This window comes from Salvia miltiorrhiza, chromosome 3 (assembly GCF_028751815.1).
Source record: "Salvia miltiorrhiza cultivar Shanhuang (shh) chromosome 3, IMPLAD_Smil_shh, whole genome shotgun sequence".
NCBI classification, from domain to species: domain Eukaryota; kingdom Viridiplantae; phylum Streptophyta; class Magnoliopsida; order Lamiales; family Lamiaceae; genus Salvia; species Salvia miltiorrhiza.
Window position 1 is genome coordinate 36,929,890 of NC_080389.1, and position 11,491 is coordinate 36,941,380.

General features: G+C 40.4%; 1 protein-coding gene across 1 annotated transcript; it reads right to left on the reverse strand.

Annotated features, from left to right (window-relative positions):
• Window positions 1-6,600: 6,600 nt before the first annotated feature.
• On the reverse strand, window positions 6,601-8,832 carry LOC131018738 (uncharacterized). Its single transcript, XM_057947445.1, has one exon. It carries the CDS (start codon window positions 8,830-8,832, stop codon window positions 6,601-6,603), a length of 2,232 nt encoding a protein of 743 aa, XP_057803428.1.
• Window positions 8,833-11,491: the final 2,659 nt, after the last annotated feature.

An 11,491-nucleotide genomic window follows, 5' to 3' on the forward strand; every position in this document is an offset into this window, starting at 1 on the left:
CTGTCCCATCTTGATCGTCCGATCCACCATCAGTTGTACTTGTCTTTTCAGCTTGAGAAGATCCTCTCTGGCCTTGATGAGCTCTGCAACGTCAAGATCAATCTCAATTTCTGAATCTCCAGTTGGTTCCTTGCCCTTACGAGATGTTGATGTTTCTTTAGTGAGATGGGCTTTGACAGAACTGATGTTGGAAACATCAAGAGCAACATCTGGAGCAGTTGCACGATCAACATCTTCGTCTTCACCATACTTGTCGATCTCAGCTTCAGCAGAGTCGGCTTCATCATCAGGCTGAGGAGAAACAGAAGGACCAGCACGTGGAGGTTCGTAAGGGAGATCTTTGACACGATCAGGAGTGAGAAGGGTTTTGGAAAACTCAAGCAAGTTCTTCTCTTCAACAAGTACAACTTCCTCTCTCTCCTTGAGTCCTTGCTGAACCAAGAGGTTGTAGATGAGGCTTGGAAAGGGTAGCATACTACCTCCTATGGACTTAAAGGCTCAACCTCTGATTCAGAGGAGCTTCCAGAGCAGCTAATGTGAGGGGAGTGACTCAACTAGAAACACCTCTAAGTTGACTTGCAATAGAACAAGGACATCCTAGTGATGGTAAGTTGACCCAGTGTCATCTCTCAAGGAAAGTCTTTAAGGGCTTTTAGTAGTTACGTAGGAAAAACAGTAAAGAAAGCAGTAAAGAGTTTGATTTTAAAAACTGAAACTTAAACTTAAACTTAAACTTAAATTAAACTTGACTTGAATTTAAACTTAACCTAGGCAAGAATTTAAACAACTCAAATTAAACCTAACTTAAGAAATTAAATACTTGTAAATTAAAAACCAACTAATCTAGGCGTGAAACTAAAGTGCATAATTAAAACGAAAGCATAAACATAAACGAAAAGCATAAACATGATTAAACAGAAATAAATTGAATTGAAATACGAAATACCGTAAAATCCTTGAACGTGTAATTGTGTCACTCAATCACAATCCAAGAATAAAAGCTAAACAAAACTAAATTGAAACCTAACAATTAAAATCGACAACTATAAAAGCAATTAAGAAAGCAAGTAAATCCTAAGCTTCGGATGCCAACAGATCTCCAAGATGGCGTCTAAAACTAGGGCAAAGTATTATATTTTACAATGAAAAGTATGGCCCTATTTATAGACTTCAAATCCCTCTAGATCACCATGGAAGTTGCCATGCAAAGTAGAATTCTAAAGGCAATAGAATCGTGCAAGATAAGGCAACTTCCAGCTGTGACGTGCGCTCTGGAAATAATCTCCACTCTGGCGAAAATCGCGGCTCTCGCCAGAGAAACGGCTTCCGCTCTGGCGCTTATGATTCCTCTGGCGCTTTCGATTCCTCTGGCGCTTATGATTTCAGCAGCGAAGTGATTCCTCTGGCGAGACTTCGCTGCTCCGGGCTTTGATTTCTCTGGCATTTATGATTCCTCTGGCATGCAGCGACAGAGCGCATTTCTCTGCTCTGACTTGGTTCCGCTGCTCTGGCTCTGGAGCATTCCTCTGGCTTCCTATTTCGCTGCTCTGGCATGCGGGGCTTCGCTTCTCTGTCATGCCAGAGTATGCACAAAAACGTAATTCTTAGCCCAAACTCTCCAAAATTTGCACTCTTCATCTCGAAATCCTAAATCTCCTGCAAAGCATAAAATACACCATAAAACGCACCAATTTCCAGAAGATTATCTTAAAATAAAGCTCATGCAAACCCCAAAATTTAGAACAATTAAGCATAAATCAGGGAGGTAGTGTGAGAGGCTGAGGAGACCTTTCCACTCTTTGAGGTGGGAGAATGTTCAACCTTTGGCTTGAGAACTGGTGACTGTGATGTTGGACCAACATCACTGTCTTCTCGGCTAGGAAGGTTGAGAGTAGATGGAATCACCCGTGTGGATTTGGATCTTGAGGAACGCCTGAGAGAGGCCATACCAGCTTTACGTTTCCGGCTTTTCTTGTCAGGGACAAAGGTGTCAACATTAATAACATCTGTGCTTTCTTCTGGATCAACATCTCCTGATCAACATCAGGAATCTTTTCAGTTTCATCAACATCCATGGATGTGGGTTTATCGCCAGCAGCACATTCTTCTTCAGCAACAACAGAAGCTTTATCAACATCTGAGCCAGATTGTGAGGCAAGATCAAGCAGAGCCTATTTGGCAATTTCCCCAATTCTCTCTAAAGAGATATCTTGAGGATCATGCGCCGATTCCTCTTTTGAAGACGAAATTGACTCTTCGCTTGGAGTGGTAAGAGGAGTTTGATGTTGAGTAACACCAAAAGCTGGATGTCCTGTGGATTTTTCTGAAACCGCTTGAACAGTAGGGTTTTGCAGAGGAGATTTCCCCTTCGTGAGTTCTTCGTCAACCTTAGCAAAGGAACCAGGACAAGGCGCCATTTTTGAATGGAAGATCTTAAGAGGAGGAACTGTGGAAATCGGCTCATGATTGATGGGAGTTTTCACCATTTGCAACGAGACAGGAGCAACATCAGTCCCAACAGACGACTCAGTGGTGCTTCTCTTCGGAGAGCCTTTTGGAGAAGGAGCTGGAGGAAAAGTTTCTCCTGGGACTTCCGCCGGTGTTTGAGAAGACGAGGGTTTGTCGGTTGATTCGGCCATCTGAGGGAGAGCGGAGAGATGTTTGGCTGCACTTTCCGGTGATCCGAAGTGTTGGATCAGACTCTTGATGAGAGAAGAAAGATCTGTGTTTTTGTCCATGACTTTTGGGCTTCAAGGGGAAACACTGCACAAATCTCGATAGAAGGGTTTGTGAAGTGAAAGGTAATAATGAAGAATCAGAACAATCCCCCTTAAATACAAACGAGAAGACCCCAGCCAACATCAACCACTAAGCCACGAGATAAAATCAAATCCCATAAAAATCTCCCTCACAAAAACAAATCAAAATTCGAAAACCATATCACAAGAGACAAGGAGAGGCGGATCAAGCATCAGAAGAACAAACCCTAGAAACACAATTAACTGATAAGATCACCAAGGAAAAAGATAAAGAGAGAGGACCAGAAAAGAGAAGAGATATGCCTATCGAAACAGAAAAGTAGAACCAATGTTACTTCAAATGTTAGTCCAACATTAGAAGTCAATGTTATCCAACATTCGGAACAACAGACTATGATTCTCTTAGCAGAGGAAGATACTTTTAACCAAAACACTTTGAGATTTTAAAAGCTCAACATCCATTTTCCCTGAGTGCATCGTCGCAGCGAACGCCGTGCCCCGAGTACTTAGATGAGAGTAGAGATGATCTCATTTATTTAAAGATGTTTTATGACCATTAAGCCTCACTCTTGTGCTACCGGTCTTATAACATCAAACAATTTTTTTTTATATCAACATCTGCTAACAGAACATAGCATAAACCAGTTAGTGCGAACAACATCAAACAACCAACATGGACACTGCACTGTCAGTAACATAGGCTCCAACATGCATATGCCTAAACAAAAGAAGAAAAACAAACACAAGAAATAGAAACAGATGTTAGGATCCAACAAAGACAGCCTAAGTCCTAACACCTCAGATGCAAGAATACTTAAATGCAGCACAAACCGAGAGACTTCCTAAGATGGGAGAATTTCTTAAAATCTAAAGCCTTGGTAAAAATATCAGCAAGCTATTTTTCAGTAGGAATGTATTCCAACACAATGAGTTTTTTCTCAACAAGATCTCTTATAAAATGATGACGAATATCAATGTGCTTTGTGCGAGAGTGTTGAACAGGATTCTTAGAAATCTCTATAGCACTAGTGTTGTCACACATAACAGTCAAGATGTTACTCTCCATACCATAGTCATCCAACATCTAAAGAAGTTGAGCACAACAACTGCCAGCAGCAATGTATTCGGCTTCAGCAGTAGAAAGAGAAACACAGTTTTGTTTCTTGCTTGACCAGGACACAACATTGTTTCCCAAAAGATAACATCCCCCACTTGTGCTTTTTCTGTCATCAGCATCACCTGCCCAATCAGCATCACTAAATCCGACAATGTTAGAGTTAGTGTCTTTGGAATACCACATTCCAAGTTCGGAGGTTCCAGCAACATAACGTATGATGCGCTTAACAGCCTTCAAATGTGACTCCTTTGGCTGAGCTTGGTACCTAGCACACACTCCTACACTGTACAGGATATCAGGTCTACTTGCAGTTAGATAAAGCAAGCTGCCAATCATTCCTTGGTATAATGTTGGATCAACATCTCGTCCAACATCGTCCTTGCATAATTTGTCAGTGGAACCCATGGGAGTTTTCATGTGTTTAGCAGAATTAAGGCCAAATCTTTGAACAAGACTTTTTGAGTACTTGCTTTGTGAGAATAAAATGCCTTCAGGAGTTTGTGTTACTTGTAAACCTAAGAAAAAATTCAATTTCCCCACCATACTCATTTCGAATGTGGTAGACATGGCCTGAACAAAATCCTTCACAAGCTTATCATTAGTAGCACCAAACACAATGTCATCAACGTAAATCTGTGCAATGATAATGTTACCAGCATGCCTTTTGATGAACAATGTTTTATCAACTTGACCACGAGAAAAACCATAATCAAGGAGAAACACAGTCAACCTTTCATACCATGCACGTGGTGCTTGTTTTAAGCCATACAAAGCCTTTTTAAGTTTAAACACATGATCAGGCCTACTAACATTTTCAAACCCTTTAGGATGTTCAACATAGGCTTCCTCAGATAAGACACCATTTAGAAAGGCACTCTTAACATCCATCTGTAACAAGGAGATTCCAAACTGACAAGCAATGGCAAACAACAGCCTAATTGACTCAATTCTAGCAACAGGAGCAAAAGTTTCATCAAAATCAATCCCTTCCACTTGAGTGTACCCCTGTGCTACCAATCTAGCTTTGTTTCTAACAATGTTACCAGACTCATCAGTTTTATTCTTAAAAATCCACTTAGTACCAATAACGTTCTTGTTATGTGGTCTAGGGACAAGATCCCACACATCATTTCTAATAAACTGATTAAGTTCTTCATGCATAGCATTGACCCACATGACATCTTTAAGAGCATCAGCAACATTCTTAGGTTCAACAAGCGACAGATAACATTCAAACTCAGCAAGCTCACACACGGAAGTCATACATGCAATTCTTACCAGCTCTTTATATTTGACTTCCTTCTTTTGTCGAGTGACAACTTTCTCACCCACATCTCCGATGATTTGAGAACTTGGATGATCTCTTCTCACATGACTTGGGGGATCTCGTCTGATGGAATCATGAAGAAATTGAGCTTCCAACTCTTCTTCAGAGTCTAACACGTAGTTACCAGCTTCTCCTTCTGATGTTGACCCGGACGAAGTAACATCAGATGTTGGTACAGATGTTGTACCATCATTGACACTTCTGTGGTGGTCAGAAGCATGACTTGTGCTGTTGGGCTCCTCGAGTAGCTCAGTAACATCTTCATCCTCAGTTCTATCAATGAGACTAAGAGAATCATCAAACACAACATTAACAGTCTGTTGAATAGTCTTTGTTCTCAGGTTATATACACGAAAAGCATGACTATTCACAGAGTACCCAAGGAAGAGTCCCTTGTCACTTTTGGAATCAAACTTGTTAAGATGATCACGGTCATTCAAGATGTAGCAGACACATCCAAAAATATGAAAGTACTTGAGATTGGGCTTCTTACCTTTAAGAATCTCGTAAGGTGTTAACATAGTACCTGGTCTCATGTACACCCTATTGATGATGTGACATGCTGTACTCACTGCCTCAGCCCATAGTCGTTTGGAGAGGCCTTTTGCTTGCAACATAGCTCTCACCATTTCCTGAATGGTTCTATTCTTTCTTTCGGCAACACCATTTTGCTTAGGAGTTTTGGGTTCAGAGAACTCATGGAAAATTCCATTGTTAGTACAGAAAACATCAAAAAGAGAATTCTCAAATTCTTTGCCATGGTCAGTCCTAATTCTCCCAACATACTGGCCATATTGAACTCTAAACCTTTTATAAAGCTTCTTGAAATGAGCAAAGGTTTCAGATTTGGTTTTCAAGAATTCAACCCAAGTGTATCTTGAAAAATCATCGGCACACACAAGTACATACCATTTACCTCCTAAGCTTTCAACTTCAATGGGTCCCATTAGATCCATATGCAGGAGCTCGAAACATTTTGAGGTACAGCATGTTGACAACATTGGATGAGCTGTCTTGTGTTGCTTCCCCTTCTGGCAAGGTTGACACACAACATCTTTCTTGAAATTCAGATTAGGAAGGCCTCGAACTGCATCATGTGTGAGCAACTTTTGAAGATTCTTGAAGTTGACATGTCCCAGTCGTTGATGCCAAAGTTCAACATCATTCAGTTTGACTGCATTGCAGAAAGTTTCTTCTTGGGACTTGTAACAATTGTCAGACAACCTTTTTCCCATCATCACACACTGATTTGTGTCATCAAACACTTCACAAAGATGTTTGTCGAACTTTACAGTCATACCTGCATCACACAACTGACTAATGCTAAACAGGTTAGCCTTAAGCCCTTCAACAAGATACACATCTTTTAATTTAGGAAAATCAGTAACATTGAGAACTCATTTCCCCAAAATTGTTCTTTTCGCACCTCCTCCAAAAGTAACTTTTCCTCCTGATGTTGGAACGAAGTCAGAGAGTAAAGCCTTTGTTCCTGTCATATGTCTAGAACACCCACTGTCAAAGTACCAATTCTCATAAATATTAGCATTCAAAGAGGTGTAGACAACAGTATTACAGGTTTCATTTTGTTCTCTCTTATCCAACAATCTGCTAAAGTCAAATCTGCCAATGTTACTAACATTCTTCTGATAACAATCAAACATCTGTGTCGCAGATTTTACAGCACAATCACTTATGTATTTGACACAATGACGTTTGATATGTCCAGGAGCAGAACAATAATGACAAACATAGGATTTTTTCTTTTTGTTTTTCTTATGAGGATCCTTTACGTTGTCAACATTCACACTGATATTTCTTTCTTTAACAAAAACAGTAGTATTATGATGTTCCTTTCTTTGCTCCTTAGCACAGAAACCAATACCAAAATTACTATGCTGACCTTGAGACAGGACTTCATTTAAAAGTGAGGTACCTTTGTTAAAACGTTTAAACACCCTTTCAGAATCACAAACTTTACCTCGGAGTATATCAAGTTCAACATCACATTGAGAGAGCATCCTTTCAAGCCTTGTAATTTGCCCTTTGAGATTTTGGTTTTCATCAACCAACATACAGATGTCATTTCTCATCTCTCGACATTGAGAATCAACAATCTCATAGAGATCTTTAAAATTCTCCATCTCTTTCAGTGGATCACTCTCCTGTTCTTCCAAGGCTGCAACACAACAAAAATCTGGTACACTAGAATTGAAATCATTAAGAATAGTCATTTCATACCAGTTCGTTGTGTTAGTGGGGATCTTCGTCCCATCAATCTCCTGAACATCAGTATCCATGTCAAAAACATCATTATTAATAATCACATCAAACTGATCATTTTCAGAAGAGATGTTCACATCAGTGTTGGCAACATCAACATCAACATTCATATTGTCAGACTCATCAATCAGATCAACATCACAGTCAGATCTAGAAATATTATCATCAACACTCAGAGTTTCAGATTCAGACAAACTATCTGAATAAATTATTTCATCATCAAGATCTTCAAGGGCTTCAATCATGTCTTCTTCCTGCAAATCCTCTTCATCAACTGTGGAAACAAGCAGAACCTTTTCTTCCTCAGAATTTGAGTCATCACTAAGAGTTGCAGTAAGACCAGAATGCCTTTTTCTTGCAACTGTGGGACACTCATTTGCATAGTGACCCATCCCTTGACAACCCCTGCATTGAATGTGATCAAAACTTCTTACCTCAGATGTTGTTCCAACATTCTTCTTAACATTTGTGATGTTGGATGAAGATCTAGCAGACATCCCAGAAGGTTTCCTATAACCACTTTTGGATTTTCCTTTCTTAAAAGATTTCAGCATGTTGTTAAAAAATTTAACTAACATGGCAAGGTTAACATCATCTTCCTTCTCGGGATCAACATCTGTACATTCAGACATGTTAGTAATTTCTGAGTTTTCAGGGATCTTTTCAACACGAAAAGCCACACTTTTGGACACATGATCAGCTTTCTGCTGTTCAAGATTCATCTCAAAGGTTAACAACTTACTGACCAGATCACTAACACGCATAGTAGCAACATCAGCAGTTTCTTCAATTGAAGAAATTTTCATGTTATACCTTTCAGGAAGAGATCTCAGTATCTTACTGACCAGTCTTTCATTGCTAATAGGTTCCCCAAGTCCAACAGCTTCATTTGAGATTTCGCATAGCTTTTCATAGTATGCATAAATAGTCTCATCATCGCGCATTCTCAAAATCTCAAATTTGGTAGTCAACATTCGCATTTTTGTTGCTCTAACACTGGCTGAACCTTCACATTGTTCCTGCAAAATGAGCCAAGCATCTCGAGCTTCTGTGCAATTAGAAATCATACGAAACGCAGGAACATCAACAGAGATAAAGATAACATTCAAGGCTCTAGAGTTATGGTTAGAAATGAGTCTTTCATCAGCAGACCATTTACTCTCGGGTGTGAGAGAAGTAACTCCATTATCATCAGTGGTACGCGGTGGAGTCCACCCATCCAACACAGCAACCCAGGCACGTTCATCAATAGATTTGATATAGATTTTCATCCTAGTTTTCCACAAGTTGTAGTTCTTGCTACTACTATCAAGAGTAGGAGGCCGAGCCGACACACTTGACAAATCCATTGGTGGTAATTTTACACACATGAATCGATTCTTAGTACGTCAAGAACCTGCTCTTGATGCCAATTGAAATAGTTTAGTGCCCCAAATTACCAACAAAGTAAAACTGTGTAAAGAAAAGAGTAATGTTGGATGCCATGTTATCAACAAAATGTTAATAACATTATAACCAACATGCAGCGGAAAGTAATAACACACAGGAATACTTTTTTCACGGATTATAAATAACCCGTGAGTGCCTCAAGGCTAAATTCACTATGTTGAATCAACAATACAAAGTACAGATTTGGATCTTCTCGGAGATATATCTTTACAGAATATCTGCCTAAGATAAACCAACCTATCTACTTTCAGTACTACAATGTTGATACAACACAGAACCCAAAAACAGCCAAATAACAAAAGTTAATCGGACAAAGCAAACAACCTGCTACGCTCCAATGGCCTTGCACTTCAACTCTTGCCCTCGACGTCCCGTCGATACAAAGATAGACTTTACAGATTGGCTGCCTAAGTCTACTTCGTCAAAACAATCCTTGAAGAACCGGTGACACGTTTGCAGTAGGAAAATGACGAATTGGTTGTGAGTGAATGTTAAGTCGCTGATAATGCACTTCCAAAATGTAAGGATGATTGAAGCTTCTTGCTGCATTTATAGGCCTTCATGTCGTGGTTGGTTTCATCCACTTCCCACTTCCAGAACCTTTCTATAACTGTTGCAATCCGTCTTCAATAACTGCTAGTTGACCAGCCTTGGGATGTTGGCTACGAGATCATGGTTCCTGAAAAATAGCAACAACCTTCCCACTACTTTGAACCATGCATAACCGCCTATCCACTTATTAGAAACGTGGTCAACAAGCATAAAACTGTTATTTCACAACCAAAGAATAATAAAGCGTGAAAGGAAGGTAAAGCTTAAATATATACAATTACCAATGGAGAGTCAAAGTATGAAGTCAAGGCAGACTTCGGAATGTTGGTTGAAACCTAGAAATGTTGATACCATGAATGTTATCAACATTCTACCCAACATTGAAAACACGAATGTTATCAACATTAGTCCCAACATCGTCGGAGTCAACATTGACTCTAACAGTAACCTTTTGATAAAAATAATATTAATGAAACCTCCAACCACCCAAGGAATCTCACGAGTAAGCCACGATCGTGTGGACGTTTACACATGAACCCCTCAACCAGACTATTCACCTAGTCATTTAAATTTCATCCATGTCAACTTAACCTTTTGACAAAAGAAGTTAATGGTTGGACCTTAACTAGACCATATCATATTCAAGAAGGGACTCCGATGGGGAGTTGTACATTGTACTTGAAACGATATCTAAGCAGCGACCACAATTTAACCTTGACAATTAAATTATCGAAATTGACATACTCACTAGGACCATGCCACTTTCAATTTAATCTCTTGGTTATCTTATTTAAACCCATCCTCTAAAGCACTTATGAAAATCATACGATCAAGCCACGATCGTGTGGACGTTTACCGCATAACTCCCACTACTTAAATGGATTTAAATATTTTTAATAGAAATCTCAACTCGACAAACTTTGAAATCAAACATGAAGTAAGCCACGATCGTGTGGACGTTTACTCACATTCTCAATCACTTTGTCTTGAGACCGCTTGTGGAGGTCTAAAATAACTTTTAAGCACTATAAAAATTATTGGAAAAAACAGCTTAGTCATTTTTCTTTCAAAAGGTTTGATCATGCTCAACACATAATCCTAAACATGCTCTTCTAGAACGCAACACGTAAAACATGCTCGCAGAATTCTAAAACATGCTTAAGAAAAAACGATAAACTTAGCATGCTCGTCTAAGCGCAGTTAATAAACATATATTAACAAGCAAAGACAAAAACAGCACGCAAAGAGCATAACGGATTAACCCCACGACATGCAAAGAACATAATAAAAGGAATAAAGTTCTTCGTGACCCATTCGTGGAATCGCAATTCTAATCTATTACATTTATAACAGAAAAAAAACTAAAAAATGAAAACTTGGCCCGAAACAGCTCCATCAGGCCCGTCTTTGAAAACTAGGGTTTGGGAACCCCTAGGGTTTATCTCGAGATTTGTGCGCCACCTAGGGTTTGGGACCCCTAGGCGGCGCACCCACAGACACTCGGCAGCAGCAACAGTCGGCGGCGGCGCGCAGATCGACGTCCTCGACAGCTCCCTCCCGGCAGCCTTGCCTCGGCAGCTCGGCAAGCTTGCCCGTCTCGGCAAACACAGCAGCAGCAGCAGCGATCGGCAGCGCGGCGGCCACGCAGTGCAGACTGGGCACGCGCGCGCGACCCCAGCGCATGTGGCCCCCCGTCGCCCGTCTCATCCATCGAGCAATTACGCACGGCGTGCAGCAGCAGCAGCTCAGAGGTGCACGCGCAGCAGCGCACAGGTGCGCGCGACTGTGCAACCTGGCGTGCCTGCGGCGCACGCCGCCTCCCAGCGATCCACTCCAAAAATCTAGGATATAGCCCACAGAGGATCGTTTCTCGGATATCATAATTCACCATACAACGATTAATTCCTAACATGCTCCTATGAATTTAAGTGCTGCACATTGGAGTTAGAATCACTTACTTGTAAATTGGATGCAGAGGTTATTGACAGCTGAATCGAATGACTACAG